This window comes from Megalops cyprinoides, chromosome 17 (genome assembly GCF_013368585.1).
Source record: "Megalops cyprinoides isolate fMegCyp1 chromosome 17, fMegCyp1.pri, whole genome shotgun sequence".
NCBI classification, from domain to species: Eukaryota; Metazoa; Chordata; class Actinopteri; order Elopiformes; family Megalopidae; genus Megalops; species Megalops cyprinoides.
In genome coordinates, this window is record NC_050599.1 from 23442180 (window position 1) to 23459985 (window position 17806).

General features: G+C 47.2%; 1 protein-coding gene across 1 annotated transcript; it reads left to right on the forward strand.

Moving 5' to 3' along the window:
- The first annotated feature begins 498 nt into the window (after nt 1-498).
- Nucleotides 499-3167, forward strand: gjd2b (gap junction protein delta 2b). The gene is made up of 2 exons (XM_036550227.1): nt 499-976; nt 1269-3167. The coding sequence occupies exons 1-2, from the start codon at nt 906-908 to the stop codon at nt 2110-2112; spliced, it is 915 nt and encodes a 304-aa protein (XP_036406120.1). The 5' UTR covers nt 499-905; the 3' UTR covers nt 2113-3167.
- Nucleotides 3168-17806: the final 14639 nt, after the last annotated feature.

Consider the following 17806-nt stretch of genomic DNA (forward strand, 5'->3'; position numbering starts at 1 on the left):
AGTTGCGCCTATTTTTAAACGCTCACGGTGAACATCATAAAGCGATTAGCTGCTCGGGATAATACTTTCACTTGGTCAACTTTATCTAAGGCCTTATCGGTGACTGCTGTGCAAACAGGATCTTACTGGAAGACACGAGACCAGGAGCTGCAGGGACGGGAAAAGACATTATCATCATCATGCAACATTTGCACAGTCACGAGGGAAGGACGGATACAGCGTAAACAATTACAACTGACGGCTCAAACACGGACATCAATTAAAAAAAACTTCACAGTGAATGCTCCATACCTTTCGTGACCCGCGGGCTAGTGTACATTGCACACATAAGCACATGCTTCCTTTACAATCCTCACGTGCCTTTATAATCTGCATCATAGAGACCGGGCGGTATTGTCTCCCGGCCAGTCATTTGTAGGTGTTTAAAGCAGAGACACCCACGGTGTCGCGAGATTATCACCAGTAATTTTAATTTCAGACGAATCTGGGTCCCTGCTATATTCAGATAATAATGAAACGGAGAAATCCTGGCTCTTTGGCCGCTTTCCACCAACCTGTCTGCCTGTGACGCAGGAGGAGACTACTTAAAGCGGGATTAGCGCGCGCAAAACATTAAATCCAACCTCCCTCCATTCAGACGCCGTGCGACCCATCACCCTTCTGTTTTGAAGATCGAAAATAGGAGGGTTTTATTCCAGTCAGCGCTCCAGACTCGCAAGTGTTGGCTCCTCCAGTGAGCTTTCAACAGAGACGCGGTAGCGGAAGGAGGGCAGTGGTGGCGTGTGATCAATGCATTCGTCAGATAAAATCGGAACCTCCGGAGACTAAAACAGGGGAAAAAAATCCATTCCGCTTCGGCAGGAACTCGCAGTGCACGGTGTGCTCTCCTCTCCGAATGAACAGACATGGGGGAATGGACCATCTTGGAGCGGCTCCTGGAAGCGGCTGTACAACAGCACTCTACTATGATAGGAAGGTAAGAACCGGTCCGATGACACTTTGATATATATGTGCAATCCAGAGAAAAAATATTTTAACGTCGCGCGGATAGGAAGTGTACAGAAATGCATCTGAGGAGACCTTGCATTTCAGCACCGGACAGCACCCCACCACAAACGTGCTCAGAGCTCAACGTGTTCAATCTCCTATTAAATCTTTACGGGATTAAAGCAGAATTATTTTTAAAAAACCATGAGATCAGTATAAATCTATTTATAACTTCTTTGTTTGTTTTGTGTTTGTTTGTTTGTTTGTCTGCTTGCTTTTAGGATCCTATTAACAGTGGTGGTGATCTTCCGGATTCTGATCGTAGCGATAGTAGGAGAAACGGTCTATGATGATGAGCAAACCATGTTTGTGTGCAATACCTTGCAACCGGGCTGCAACCAGGCGTGCTACGACAAGGCATTCCCAATATCCCACATCAGATACTGGGTGTTTCAGATCATCATGGTCTGCACTCCAAGTCTGTGTTTTATCACTTACTCCGTGCACCAATCTGCGAAACAGAAGGAGCGCAGATACTCCACTGTCTTTCTGTCGTTGGACAAGGACCCGGATTCAATGAAGCGAGACGACAGCAAAAAGATTAAAAACACAATCGTGAACGGAGTACTTCAGAACACGGAGAACTCAACCAAAGAAGCCGAGCCGGACTGCTTGGAAGTAAAAGAGATCCCAACCTCAGCGCTGCGAACTACTAAATCCAAAATGAGGCGGCAAGAAGGCATCTCGAGGTTCTACATCATCCAAGTCGTTTTCAGAAACGCGCTCGAAATTGGATTTCTGGTGGGTCAATATTTCCTGTACGGATTCAACGTCCCCGCGGTGTACGAATGTGATCGATACCCGTGCATTAAAGATGTAGAATGCTACGTTTCGAGACCGACGGAGAAGACCGTGTTTCTGGTCTTCATGTTTGCCGTGAGTGGGATTTGTGTGGTACTGAATTTAGCAGAACTCAATCACCTGGGGTGGAGGAAGATCAAAACGGCCGTGAGAGGGGTGCAGGCCAGAAGGAAGTCCATTTACGAAATCAGGAATAAAGACTTGCCCCGAATGAGTATGCCAAACTTCGGCCGCACTCAGTCAAGTGACTCTGCTTATGTGTAGCTCTTGAAGGACACTAGATCATTTATGATGTGTAAAGTGAAAACACACACAAAAATACCATATGACGGACATTCCACTCGTCGGTTACGTTCGAGAAATTAGGCGGGTGAATACATTTTATTTGTCTTTTATAGACAAACAGCGACAAACGTTCTTGTACGTTTGTTCCTCCTATTTATTAAAATGCACTGATGCTACTTTTTAGTAAAGTTTATACTTGGTAAAGTGCTAGAGAAGAAGCGCATCAGTCACATGTTGGCACATTTACTCGTTTATACACACAAAACAATCCACGGCACTTGAAGGGAGTAAACTTAAATTGCACTAAGCAGTGAACACCTGGAACCAAATATAGCCCGTATGTGACAGGGTTTCGATTATTTTCTTCGGTTCTAGACACACACACAGCACGCCGACAAAATGCACAACCGTTGGCTCTGTTTGAAACAGAGTTTATAGGCTACTTCAGTATGATACAAATATTCACAACAACCATCCAGCTTTGATTATTGGTCGATATAGATGCTTAGATTACATGCATTAGCGTTCTACGTTTTCTTGTTGTTGTCGTCGTTGTCGTTGCAGTTGCCTGTACATGCACCATTGACCTTAACGTAAGTAATCATTTCATTGCTTTAAAGCTGAATCGCAAGAGTGTGGGGCGGATTTGCTGCAAATGCTAAAGTCTGTGACTTCTTTATTTTGTACACCAAAGCGCCCACCGCTTTCATTTGTGTAAAGTGATCTCTTGCTTTTGTGTAATCAAGTGCCATACATGTATATAGATATATGCATATACGTATACATATAGACTATAATCATCATGAAAGCTAAATTCCATGCTTGAATAATGGAAAACGCCGCCATGACATTGATTTAATTTGAATAGCTCTGATTCAAGATGAAAACGGTACGCTGAGCTTCTCCTTCCCCCATATATCATATTGTTCACAAATAATTCATTGTCTTTGTATATACATTAAATATATTCATCCACGATCACTACAGATCTACAGGCACTATAGCACAAATCTGAATTTCAATCAGTGAAAACATGGGCAATAATGTATTCCTGCTCTGGTGCTACTGTTTTTCACAATGAAACTGACAATGAGTCAAATTACAAACAAAAGAAAGAAATCTTCCCAAATAAACGTTGATGTACATTGAGATGCGTGTGGCGTGCATTGCTTTCACCAGCGTGTGACAGCTGGAGTCACAGTCAGCTCGAGTCACGGTCAGTAGGGAGTCAGAGTCCTTCCTTGGCTGCTAGTCTACATTCGTTTGCACCTTCCCTCTCCACCTCACTCTCATCAGTCAGCTAGCCTCCGAAAAAAATCACCCCCATTGATCTGCCAAAACGTGCCCACGACACAGGTTTGCACAGACGCAAAGGCAGCTTGGAGACATAATCTATTTCTGCACCTAACCCTAGCCACCTCCAGCAGGCTTGCAGTACTGAGGCCCTGCTCTTGAATCAACCCCACACTTGAATTTGGACTGCAAAGGGCTGGGCAAGACCTGGACAGGACAAAGTCTTATTAGAACCTTGATTGCTGATGGTTTTTCACATCGTTGGACAAGATATGCTGCTCTCAGACACATGCTGGGGGTCACGGCAGCCTCACAGTCTGCCATATTTTTTTTGTGTTTTTTTTTCGGTGGTGGTGGTGGTGTGGGGTAGGGTGTGGGGTAGGGGGTGGGGGGGTGGGGGGGGGGGGGTAGAGCAGCAGGGTTAAAGACTTCATGAAGGTCACTGAAAAAAACTGCTGAGTGCAACACCCCTGCCCTGGAGAAAAGCTTCCAGCTGACCATCCAGGATCTTTCTGCTGGGGGGGGGGGGGGGGGGCAGCTGCCAAGATGACTCTGCAACTCTGAGCAGGAAAATCGAAGAATGCAAGCTCTAACAGATCAGTCTCAAATTCAGCTGGGACCTGAAATTTCCCCTCAAACACAATATAGATGGAGCGCAGCTCATCTGCTTGGCCTGACGGCATGGCGCAGTGCTCAATCTCTCTCTCCCCCCCCCCCCCCCCCCCACTCCCTCTCACTCCCTCTCACTCACTGTCTCATTGTCTGTGTACTGTGTCACTCTATAGCACTCTTCTCACTGCCATTGTCTCTCTGTCTCTCTCCGGCACAGACTAAATTGCAGGATCTTTTTACTGTAATGATAGGATTCATGTGCAAGATCTCATTCACCAATTCCCTGCCTTTGAAATATTTTCTTCCACAGCTCTTTTTCCATTTTCGAATAACTGCTCCTGAATGGCAGCATATCGTGGCTTTATAATCAATGCAGACACATGCAAGATGTGGTAAATTTTGATTCATGAGAATTAAGAGGCTTGACTAATTAGCACATCGCACCTGCATTGGTTTTCTTCTTCATGTTTTTATTTTATGAAAGCAGATAATTAAACAAATTTCTAACAGCCATTTAAAGCATCATTTAAAGTATGAGCTTAGAGTTATAGAAGTGCATGGGCTGATAGAGATTAATGCTGAACAGGCAATGAGAGATGAGAATGTTGAGAGCTTTTTATTGTCTCCTGGTGACACTTCACGACAAAAATAATTACATCAAAGTGTCAGCTCAGGGCTGGTCAGCGTCTCAGTGCAACCCTGCTTGAATCAACAAAAGATAATAAATCCATCCAGGAGCACACCTGCTTCGGGAGGCAAGAAGTCCTAACTGTGCATGCCCAAAATATGCTTTGAACATCCTGAGACACGTTCATATTTAAAGGGAAAGATCCTATCTGAAGTTAACAAGTACACTGGAAACAGTCAGGGAGAGAGATAGAGTGCTGGTTGTATTTATTTACAGTCAACGCCGTGTAGCATTTTGCTTTTAATTACACACAATTAAATGCACAGTGGGAGTTGGTCAGCTACCGGAATAGGATGCACTTTGCGAGCTGGTTTATCTGTACTGAATTTCCAGCAGTCGAGACTCCAGCTCATGCGGTTACGACGCAGAGTGAGGTGCTGGTTCAATACGGAAATCAAAAGCCTGAATCTGAAACCGATCCCCTGCATAGATGAAAAGAAACCATCGACCTTGCATGGACCGAGGGAAAAGGTATCACACATGTCCTCACACTATGCAGCAGAGATGCCTTCTGGAGAGCACACACACACCACACCAATATGATTTATATGGCAATGATACCTTCACCCACTTCAGCTAAAACATATTTTAAAATCTTGCTGAGCCAATGTAAGGCAGGTAGCCCCAACACAGTATTTGAAGTACAAGGTGTTTCTGTTTCCTTTGCTTTAAAAGTGTGCGTGAGAGCCTTCCAGGGCAGGACAGGCTATCATTGAGGGGTTCATTCAGGAGTGTGTGAAATGGATTGGGTTGAGCATTGGATACAGTGCCTGCTGTACTCTGAAGCAGGTTACACAATGCAGCATCTTCCACCAAAAAAAAAAGGTTCAGGGCCGACTTTATTTTGGTAGAGGACGCGCATGAATACTTTAAGAGTTCAGCACTATCGGTGGAGGGAGCTGGTCTCGCCGACTGACTCCGGAAAGATGGGCCTAACGCAGTCTGACACAGACAGGTTCCTGTGGGCCTCGGAGGCGGGACAGCTTCCCCCCTCTGTGCGGCTCAGAGCCTGGTCCCCTAAATCCGCTCTCCCTGTCCTTGGACGACACCGCCGTCACAACCTGTCACCATCACGACCTGTCGCCGTTGCAACCTGTCCTGTCTCAAACGCTACGAATTCTGGTCAAAAGCCCAAAGCTCGGTCAAGACTCACACTGCTGTCCAAGGATCAGTGCAGATGCAGAGGGTGAGTTTACACAGATAGATATGAGGCCAGCCAAGGCCATATAGGGTCATACAGGCTCATGAGGGGTCTTAAAGAACCATAAATGACTATAAAGAGAAATATACATGACCATACGGGACTATAGATAAACAAATAAGACCATGAAGGATCATATGGGGAATACACAGGACCAAACACGTCCACAGAAAAACATACAGGGTCGAAGAAGAGCATAGGCGCACAGAGGAACATATACGATCATATAGAACCGCATGGGAATATGCAGGACCATGTAGGACTATAAAAGAAAACTAAGGGCTATGGAGGATACATGCAGGACTGAACAGGATCAATCCATTGATGAAATGCCCACTGCAATGAAAGCTATAATGGGGTCCCTCAGACGGGAGCATTGAGGAACATACACGACTATACAGGACCATAGAGGAACATGCAGGAACATGTAGAACTATACAGGAGCACTGAAGACTGTAGAAGGCAGTCCCAGGCCATTCAAGGTCAAACAGGTTCACAAAGAACCATATAGGATCACACAGAAACATACAGGGCTGTACAGGATCATTCTGTGGATGCAATGCCCTCTACAATGAAAGCTGTGGGCCCTCAGACAGCAGTGAGAGGTGAAGTCCAGGAACCAAAGAGTTGCGGAGTGGAAAACCAGCGAATCCGAACATTAACCGAGGACCGCCAACAGTCACCACACCCACCCGCCCACACCGCCCACTCCCTCCTGTAGCCGCCCTGACAGGAAAAATATACCTCTCACCCCAGGTCCCCTTCCAAATAAACCATTGCTTTCCACACCATTTGGCAGCCAATTAAGCAGAGGACATTCCCGAGTCAGCTGCAAAGTGCTCACCGTCTGAGGGAAAAACAGCCGGCTTACACAGTCAGATGCAAGGCGTGTTAATCACAGACACACAGCTCTCTTCACACCTGCTTCACACAGCACATTTTTAAGGGAATGGGGATGGTCCTCTGTGGAAATCAGTCTTGTTCCTCATTTTTTTTTCTGAAGGTAAAAAAAGTTCACCATCACTTCGGAGTTAAATAAAATAAAGAGTCAAGTATTTTTATTACTGAAATACCAACGTGTTTCAGCTTAAAGGTCAATTAAACATGGAATTGTATCAGAATGTTTAGATGCTGAAAGAAAAATGCTTTTTTTTTCCAACTGACAGAATTATTGGCTACGTGTAGCATTCAACTACTGTGTAATAAAGCAGTGCTTACTTTGCTGACGATAAAATCGAATTCATGAATTCATAGACATGATGCGGCACTCAGAGGGAGGACATTATGTGAGTTCAGTAAAACACATGCCCATGCCTTCACCTGTCCCGTTCTGACAGTAGAAAGACTGATGCGTCCACACGTTCATAAACAGACTGCTGACCAGCACAGCCCAGCCCAGCTAGGGCTGAAACTCTGGCCTATGACTGTGTTGTAATAAACAACTTAGGTAAAACATCTTCCGCGATCAGTGGAATATAAATGGCAGGACTGGGGCTTCTGACAGCAAGCTGGTCTCTCTGTCACATGATCAAATGCTTGACCCAGGACAAGGGCGTCTTGCTATGGGGGGATAGTGGTATATTTGTGTGTGTGTGTGTGTGTGTGTGTGTGTGTGTGTGTGTGTGTGTGTGTGTAATGAATCAGTAGGTATATACAGCAGCCTCAAGGGAGGCTTATATGTGTCACCTCACAACTTTTGCCGCATAACGAGCATTCCGAGACACATCTTGCATGTAATAGAGAAAACTCCCCCTCTGCTGGACACTCTGTCTTCACTCATACTTTCGTTACTTTGTGCCTTTGGCTCTGGCACTCAGTATCGATTTGATTTGATTAGCATTTTCGATCAGCCTCTGTACTTTTTGAAGTCCCGTTTCAACAGTACCCCAGTCTGCGTGCAGCACTGCAGTTGCTGTTTGTTGAACGCTGGTCGGACAGCGAAATGGTGACTCGACCCGCGTGGACCTCACCGCTCATACCCCCCCCCCTCCACCCCGCCCTCTTCGAGGCCTTCCTATATGGTGCTCTTTCCACTATTCCCACTCCCACCCCTGAGAGCATCTGGGCCCTCCTGCCAGACACAATACCGCCAACTATGATCTTCGTCTCCCCCTCTCTCTCGCCCGCTCTACAGTAAACCCACAAACGCATTTGCTCACCTCCCACTGAACGCCCAAATAAGCAGCTAAGGGAAAGAGGAGAGACATCTGTCACCACAGGGCTTCTGTGGAGGGGGCATGTAGGCTGCCATGGCCCAGGGAGGGCCTCCTCAGACCACTCCTTCCCCTGCTTAGGCACAGGCACAGCTTTGACAAAACACTCCAGGCCTTACTCCTGAAATACTCGAAGTCATACTCTTCAAAGACTCTGATCCTTACCCTTGAAATACACCTGGACAAGCTCTTGAAACACTCCAATACTTATTCCTTAAATACTCCAGGCTATACTCCTAAAACACCTCAAGCCTTACTCCTTAAATCCTCCAGGCAATATTCCAGAAGTATTCCAGTGCCCATACAGTAAATACTCCTCAAACACGTTTGAAGAGGGGAGAGCCCTCACACTATACAATCCTTTCAGCCAATCTGCAGCTCTGACTTAAGAAGAAGGCAGAAGCCCTGGCATTCTCACTTTAAGCACCGTGAGGATGTCAGACTTGTTTCCACACGTGGAGAGAACGAGCAGGTGTTATCTTCGCAGGCGGCGAACGGCTAATGAACACACTCCTCTGTCTGCCTGTGCACATCTATCAGTCTGCTGATGAGCAGAGAGAGCTGCTTTCAAAACAGCCCGCTAATCAGCATCCATAGGTGTGGGGAGAGTGCAGCAAGAGCCTTCTTCAAGCAGCACTGCTTTTATGCACACATTAAACAACATATTATCATCAGAATCACTTAAAGTTTGGGCTATTGCAGCGACTGTGGGCAGCAGTGTAGCATAGTGGTAATGAGCAGGACTTGTAACTGAAAGGTTGCCAGTTCAATTGTACTGCTGTTGTACCCTTGGGCAAGGTACTTGCCCCTGAATTGCTTCAGTAAATATCCAGCTGCCTAAATGGATAACATGTAAAACTGTAACCTATGTAAGTCACTAGAGCGTCTGATAAATGACAATAATGTAATGACTGAGATGGAGGCTGATTTGCATATTACTTTAATTGCAGGCATGTTGCTTCATTTCACAGAGTGAAGAGATATATGGCTGAGAAGTGAATGAGGCTGAACCTGGGCCAAATGGCCTCTTTTTAGCTGTTAGCGAGCCATGGCTTGATTGAGGATTAAGCACAGCGGTCCTTGCGGGCAGCTGAATAAATAAACGCACTTAATTGCGGTTATTAGCGGTTAAACCGCGTGGGTGCGGAGGGGCAGTGCACATGGGGGGAGAGCATTAGGGGTGTAACTGGAGCCCCCTCTGCAGCGCTTTCAGCAGAAATATGACTCCCTGTGTGAGAGAGCCACACCGGTGTTCGCCCAGTCCCTGTTCTGGGATCAGCAGAACTGCATCTTCACGGGGAGGGGGTGGGGGGGACTCTGAGCAGAAAGGGCTTTGTCAGCGCGCATTCACCACTGGCCCAGGGCAGGGCGGGGTGCTGGCAGAAGAGGACGCCACCAGGGGGGCCCGCATCGTGTCTGGAGGTGACAGGGCCTGTGACACTCCCCTGGGAGGGGGGATGACTCCTCGGCAGGGGGGACTGGCAAGCGGAAAACACAAGAGGCAGAGAGTGAACTTCCCTTTCAACTGATCCTCGTCCTCCTCCTTTTCTTCTCGATTAACAAGCTTGCCTAGTTTAGTATGGATGAGCCATCAATAGCCGGTTCCAGTCCCATTTAACTGTGTCTAATGCAGTAGCAAAATCGTGATGCTCCTCACATTACATCATTTCAATTAAAACAAAGAGACTGGAAATTGTTCTTTAAACCACTTTTTTCATTAAACTACACCTGCAGCTAAAGTGACTTGCTCTGAAGTGCACAACGGTAAATGCAGTCAGATCCCATAGTGTAAAAAAGGAACTGGGTGCTAATGAGCAAAACCTATTTACTGACATGTAGCCACTAGTCATGCAAAACAGTCCAAAGGCAGGTTCAGAATGGCTGTCACTGCAAAGGTAGGCTCTACTTTTCAGCTACTTGTCACTATCCTGCCATCTCTCCTCCAAAGTCACCATTTTCCTGGCGCCACCGGGTTGCTGGACAGTCAGCCTGATATAGATATGAACATATGTGTGTAGTGGAGTATCACTCATTATCACGTGGGTGTGAGCATTTCAGCCAAACTGTGTGGGCGTACAGCGCTCAGCACAGGGAGACCCGGTCACCCGGCACCGTCCCGTCGCATCCATTTGCTGTCCTAATGAGTCTCATTCGTTTCCATACAATTACCCCACTGGCACAGGCCGTGATTGATACACCCCATTTAACACCAATGCAGCGACCGCATGCTTCATTTTTCACTGCAATCTGCATGTACCGGCCGGAACCACACTTAACCCCCCCCCCACTCCACTAAATCTGGTACACAAAGCAGCACGTACGTTCCCTTAATCCGAGAAAGGCTCAATCTACCCCAGATTAATAGGTTTCGTTTTTTTTTTTTTTTTAATCGAAGTGTTGATTTAATCCACAGAACAATTGCATTGAAGCGGAGAGTGATTGTTAGCGCCAGAGATAGCACTGTGTGACGCTCGCCAGCAGTTGTAAAGCAGGCTTACAGTAAAGGGATTGCGAGCATTTGCTATCTAAGAAAGAGAATAAAGTGGATTACGTTGCGAACGATCCATTACTCCGCAGATACTTTCACCGGGAGCGTTTACCCCCCACGTGACCTTTCACCTGCCAGCACACCCCACCGTGACGTTAAGGGTAACTCAATCACCCCTTTGATACAGAATTAAGAAACGACACATTCATTTAAGTAGAGGTAGGCACTGCGATTTAACATTGCAGTTGACAGATGATCCAGTCTGTTGTCACTGTAGCCAAACTGAAAACTGCTCTCCAACAGCATGAAACAGTACACATAAACATTGCTAGAAATGATAGGCTCATCTCCAAACACACCTCTGCCTATTCTTAATGCTGTAGCGCTTCAGTGCTCAACACAACACTGATCTGCGATGTAATGTCTGTGTTACTACACGTGTCACATGTTCACACGCGGGAGAGCAAGGCGGCGATGGCGATGCGTGCGAGCACGCCGTCTGCACCGCGAAACGCTACGGCGACATTCGCAATAGCATGTTGTCACGTGCAGAGGCCACGGGGTCACATGGCTCATTGGCCCCAGAGGGAAGCTATCTGCAGGACTGAGATGGGGTAACCTAAACATTCATGTCACATCTGACCATTATTACACCCGGTGCTATTAACTCTCAGGGGCCAAAAGAGTCACATGCCAAAGAACACATTTAATTGAGGGTAAGAACTACTGAGTATGTTATGCTGAATGGTATCCAACTGTCCTTTTTGTGTGTGAAAATATGAGGCTGTCTTGAGTCTCTTGCATTGCTTCAAAATGCTAAGCTGAAGTGATTGTTTACAGTGAGAGATGTTGTGATACTGATAGTTGCAGACAGATACAGAGACGAGATTCCTGTTTGCGACAGTGCCCACCAGTTAAAGTGCTGACACACCAGCCTTGGACAGATTGCCAGTAGGTTGCTCAGGACGATGCGATCTGTTATGCATTCAATTCTGTACCTTAAGTTTATTTTAAGAGCAGCTTATGCCCCAGTTGTGCACAAAGAGATATAGCCACGGCATATGAAATCAGGTCAGGAATAAGAATTTGCAGTGCTTCTGCAACTGCTGCGATTTGATTGGTTCCTGCGCCAGGCATCATGTTCTGTTCTCAGTGAGTGGGCGGGGCCTTGCCTTGACGTGCTGCCTGGCTGCTGTGCATTTCTACTTTGCAATGTTAAGGGTTCTGATCGTCAATCTCCTCCACACCCCCCTTCCCACCCGCCACACCCCCAGGCTCCCCTCCACATCCCACACTCCCTTGCACCCCCAGGACCCTCGAAAATCACCCATCTCTCCAAGCGGCTCCCAGAGATGACCCTCTGGCCTTGCCCTCATTCTTTGGGGCCTCAGAGAGCCTCTGTACTGATGCGTAAAGGTCAGTGACTCACCTCTCCCCCTGGGACAGGGGACGAAAGAACGCGTGACACGTGGCATGGAAGGTCACACCGCGCCACGCTCTCAGCTGACCCCGTTAATTACTGCATCGTTTATGAACCACCAAACTCATCCAGCCTCCACGGCTCAGCCCAGAAACAAACAGGCCTCCCAAAAGCCATAGCCCCCCTCCCCTGTGTGAACTCAAGAAGGCTGAAGTGACATCAAACGGCAGAGCTAATCCAAACCCCAACATCAGGACGGACACAGCTCTTCTTGGTTATGGTTCTGTCACAGGACCAGACTGCGCGGGACCAAGTCCTGGCAGTTTCCCCTCCATCCAGTTCTGTGGAAACCTTCCCTCAGAAAAAGCCACAGGACACAAGAGCTACCCCACTTCTGAGCTTGAGTAGAAAGGCAATTCTGGCAGATAATAGATTAGTGTCATTTAGCAGATACTCTAATCCAGAGCAATTTACATAGGCTGCAATTTTATCCATTTACACAGCTGGATATTTATTGAGGCAATTGTGCCCAAGAGCACAAGAGCAGTGCCGCAACAGGGAACTGAACCAGCAACCCTTTGGGTATGAGCCCTGCCCCTTCCCTCTACACCACACTGCTATATGATTTGAAATTCTGTGCGCTTTCCAATTACCAGGTGTGTAATCACTTTCACACTTTATTCTATTTCTTTTAATATTCTCTATTTAAGATACATGTCTTTTTAATGGAAAATAGGTCGTCTTGATAGTAATCTCAACAAGTGCATTGTATAGCTCTGACTGGACCTGAAATCACTTGAAGGTACTGTGACCCCCTGTCCTTTGGAAATGTAACTGCCTGATGTTACAGCTCTGCCTCAGAAAACCCAGCTCTCCACCTCCCACACAACCAGCGATGTGTTAAGATAATGTGTGAAATTACACACGCCAGATCAAATTAATTTTACATTTTTTTTGCACTTGAGTTTTAGTGCAAAATCATGCCGGGTCTTTGAGTTCACATTATAAGGTCTGGGTAACAGTATGGCACAATGATGGGGGAAGTGGGCTAACAACCAAAAAGTTGCAGATGCTCAATCTGAACTGCTTCAGTAGAGATCCTGTATACATGGGTATTATGGAAATATGTAGCTGCTCTGGATGGGGGCATCTGAAAGAATAATACATACTCATAATGAGATGTGTGCTGTTTCACTAGCCAGGAGAGTCCGAATCTTGTCTCATCTACAATACTGCTGATGCCTTGCAGTGTCTGAACCCTTTACCCAGCATGCATCAGGGGGATGCAGTTTTCAGGAGTGCAGCCTTCATGAGGACTGGGTACCCCAGCGGGTCAAGGGTCGGAGGTCAGGGGTCAGGATCAATGGCTGTTGATGAGAAACCCCAATTCTGGGCTCTGAAGACTGAACAATTTCCACGTCACTGCTCTTTCTACAAGCCTATTACCACAGACTGCAAGACTGAATCACACTGAAGACCTGAACGCTTCTCTCTTCTCCCCCTCCTCGCTTGCTCATTCCGAGGTTACTACTCCACGGCGGTGGAGTTCGATCAGAAATATTTATCGCTGACAGGTATAGTGCAGTGGGAATGTCATTGCCTTCCCCTTGAAACTGACCTCTTGCGACGAGCGCTAACAGCTTCTCTCCTTCCTGTTTCCGCAGAAGAAATGAACAGGGCTCATATTTCTGCTACTGGCCACACAAAGCAACAGCAGCCCTCAAAGATCCATAAACAACCACCACCAACAGAGGACATAATAAACCAACCACTACAACCTATCATTATTTTTAATTAAAAGACTGTTTTTCTTTTCATTTTCCTTTGGTTAAGTCCTTGCTGCATGATTGTTAATTAATTGTTAGTTAATTATTAATGCTTTCACTAATACTATAAACCTTTCTGACTGCCACATCTTCTGGTAGTGGTACTCTGGCAAAATACTTCTGGCACTCTTACTGCCACAGTGACATTGCCACAGTTTTTCTGCTTTTGTGACACAATGTTTGTGCAATATTCTTGCTGCTATTTAAGGAGAGACTCAACACGCTTGTCTGTGAATAGACAAGCCACTGCCTGAACTCTAAATTACACAGACAACACAAGGGAAGCACCAGGTTTGACTCTGTGCTTGCAATGCCATTTTTCACACCCCACATTCACACAAGTAAGCAGACAGGGAATTGCGCCATCAGTCACGTTGCACATTTTTTAAACAGCTGTCGCACGTCAGGCCAAAGGATGCTTGGTTTGAGAATCAGGCAGACATCAGGCCTTTCGGATAGAAGGCCTTAATTGGCAACATGCTTTAATTGGTCAATGCTGTTTTTAGGCCAGACTGCAGGACACATCGTGTACAACTAAAACACAATACATATGTGTCTGTCTCTGCAAGACCCAGCCTTGCACTCTCACTTTGCCTGGAACAGTGCATGTGTATGTGTGTGCATGCACTCGAGCACATGTCTGTGTGTGTGCACACCATACAGCCAGTAAATACCACAGCCTTTCTCCTGATTCCTCTTTGACCAGATACAAGGTCACACCAGAATATTGTGTTCATATTCAGGTCTTTTATCTTTTTTTAATGCAAGCCCATTTGTATTTGGAGATTGTATTATTTAAGATAGGCTGCGTTGCGCGGGCTTGAGCTTTAATCATGCCATGTGAGAAATATGTGGATTATGGGATTAGCGGCCTCTTCCTCCTCTCTCATTGTTTGCCGTGGAAGTCGGCCAGTGGTTTGGGGACGTGCGGAACGGCGGGCAATCTGCCTCGGCAGCGCAGAGCGAATTACGGGGTGATCTGGTGTCCCGGCACACAGTCAGCCCAGGATATGACCCAAGATACACCGCGAAAAGGCAGCTCACCTTCCCCGCCCTTGGTCTGTTGCTGGGCGAGAGGATGCTACCTGTCAGCAATGGAGCCCAATTCTATTCTGCCTTTCAACACACCGACGATGGCCTCTATGACGATGGTCTTAGTTGGCAGGTGTCCTTGAATGTGCATGTTTTGCAGATCACATTTAAACATCACAAAGTTTCAAGTCAAGTGATACAAAGAATTGTTTTCGTGAGGCTCTAAAAAATGCACCAAGCTTTATGTCCTGTTGTGGTTATTGTGGTGTTGCTGGATGAGTGATGGACTGCATTTATATAGCGCCTCTTGTGGATCATGAAGCAGGTTACCACAGGAGAGGGGTGACTGATCCCTAATGTCAAAAACGTGTAGCTCTCTCCTCAATGATGTACGGCAGACATTGCACACCAGAGCACTCACTATATATCAGCTGTGGTGGAGAGGGAAGGATTTATTTAGCCAATTAAACTGGGGGGATGATTAGATGCTCAGGCTGAGACAGAGAGCCAGACTGGGAATTTTGCCAGCGTACCTATGTCCTCATGGACAGATCAGCTGGACACGCCCTGTTCCCATGGAGACGGAGGGAACCCCGCTGGCACATCAACGCAGTCTGATCTTTAGTGTAGGTACTTCCTACCAGTGAGAGCTGATCAAGGATCAGTTTTACCAATCCGTAATGCTAACCTTGACCAGAAGGTGAAAAAAGTCGCAACTGATCTGGGAGAAGAAGCCATTTTCAACTGTATTCTGTGGGAGGTGGACACGAGGCAGGGCATCCGGTAAGTCCGGGGAGCCGCCTGGCAAAAGTCAGCACCCGCGGATCTGCAAGTGTCCTCTCCCCCACCAGAACTTTATCTAATTAATCCAATTGGCCTGCCTCTTGATTGGACAGCATTAACCCTTTCTTACCCTCACCGGTGCTGCGAGGACTTGCGAGTCCTCACCCCTGTTCGTTCCGGCGGCAGCTCCTCTAGTTCACGTCTGCGCTTCCGGGCGACGCACCTGACGCAGAACCACAGGCACGCGCAGCAAGGAAAAAAAGTGCGCCGGGAGAAATGCGAGAATGTGCTGAATAACTGTTTACGGCAGAGGTGAATAAAAGATGAGGAGAGGTTTCTCTGGGCTCGTTCTGTCAGCCCCCCGGTGCTCTTTCACATTCTCTTAATTACCACCGCAGTAGCAACTGGAAGCCGCTCTCTGGCCAATTAATCTGCAGCCGGCCTGCTGCGCAAACGACAAAATGGCTGCAGCGGCCGGCTCTGTCCCCCCGAACCGTTACAGATGGAATTTAGATGCTCTGGTCAATACCTATTTATCAAGTAGCACGGGCCTGGGAGAGCCGTGCAAGTGTGTAGCAAAGCCCTCTCCATAATAAGAGCTCGAAGATGACAGCGCAAAGTGCTGAACATTGAAAAAAAGAGAAAAAAATGCATTTTAGGAATAAATCAATTTCTGCCCGGATGGCGGGAGAGATCGTGCTTGTATCCCACAAAAGGGAAGGGGTCTCGTTTCTCCTCCTGCATATTCCCACCCCCTGGGGGGATAACAGTTTAATTATTAAAGCCGATGCCCTTCCCGTAAAGTACAGTAGCCGTTAACCGATATGCATGTCCGGCGCTGTGACTGACGTGATACGAACGCTATCTCAAGTGCACGTTGCAGACATTCGGATCCGTGGAAGTGCTCTATCGGAGCACCACATGGTATTGCAAGGTTTGCAGGGCCAGTTCAGGGAAAGGTCACTCCTCCTGACTGGTGAGGATTTCAGGCTATCATTGATGTGATCTGTGTTCGACCAAACGACATGGAAAAATCTGAGTGCACAGGAGGGGTCTCACTGTATGGGGTATGACACTGACTGATGCAGGGATGGATACTGTAGCATCAGGAAGAGCTTTACAGCTGTGGGTGGATTACGCAGGATATAAAATGAAACCTCTACTCCAAACCCTTCAGCTCTACCCAGATGTCCTGGCTCGTGTGTGTGTGTGGGGGGGGGGTGCTTATGCGCATGCCTGTGCGTACGCATTGTTTATCTTTGTGTGTGTGTGAGCGTATGCATTTGTGTCTGTCTGCGCGAGAGCTGGAAGCAGCGTGTGCACGCCTGTCGTCACGCGTTTACGTTTGCAAGGGCAAACATGTGCAACTGTCACTGCGTGCATATGCGTTCGTGTGTGTGTGTGTGTGTGTGTGTGTGTGTGTGTGTGTGTGAGAGAGAGAGAGAGAGAGAGATGGAGAGAGCGTGTATCTGTTCCTGTGTCCCTATATGTGTGTTACATTACATTGTCGCCTTTTTGCACATCTCCAGAGCAATTTACAATTTTATCCATGTATACAGCTAAACTTTCAGTCACTAGCCCGGCTCCTCACCAGTACACCACACTGCTGTGTGCCCGTTATTGCATCTGCGCAAAAGGAGCGCACACAACCCCAGCCTGCAGGCACAGTTAGGGGACGGAGCTGGTGTCCTAAAAGAAGACATCGGAAGCCTTGTTACTTTACTTTCTCCTGACATGGACACAGTCCCAGACAAGTATTGATCGGGGGAGAAACGAAGGGAATCGATATCCTTTACATGAGTGCGCCGCAAGCACTTCTGCTCTCTCCGGAACCCGGCCAGCTGCCACCCTCCCGTCCTGTCCCCTCCCCTCCACACCCCTGTCCCCACCTCGCCCCTCTCTGCCACTCTCCCCATCCTGAGTCAGGTAGGGATAAGTCTGTAATAAACCCATTACCAGGTGATAACATGAGGGCTAGACAATAGGGCCCCGTTTTATATTGATTTAAAAGACGGGATTAAAATTTAAGAATTAGTACAGAGAACAGGGCTGGACGGTGGCTTAGATGCCCGTAAGGCAGGAGCATTAAAACCACAAAGCATTTCTAATTTTATCCT

What these genes read in the sequence shown, in the direction of transcription:
- gjd2b (XM_036550227.1), top strand. Translation starts at nt 906, where the DNA reads ATGGGGGAATGGACCATCTTGGAGCGGCTCCTGGAAGCGGCTGTACAA. An exon ending in CACTCTACTATGATAGGAAG is followed by an intron (nt 977 to 1,268) that starts GTAAGAACCGGT and finishes GCTTGCTTTTAG; the next exon opens with GATCCTATTAACAGTGGTGG.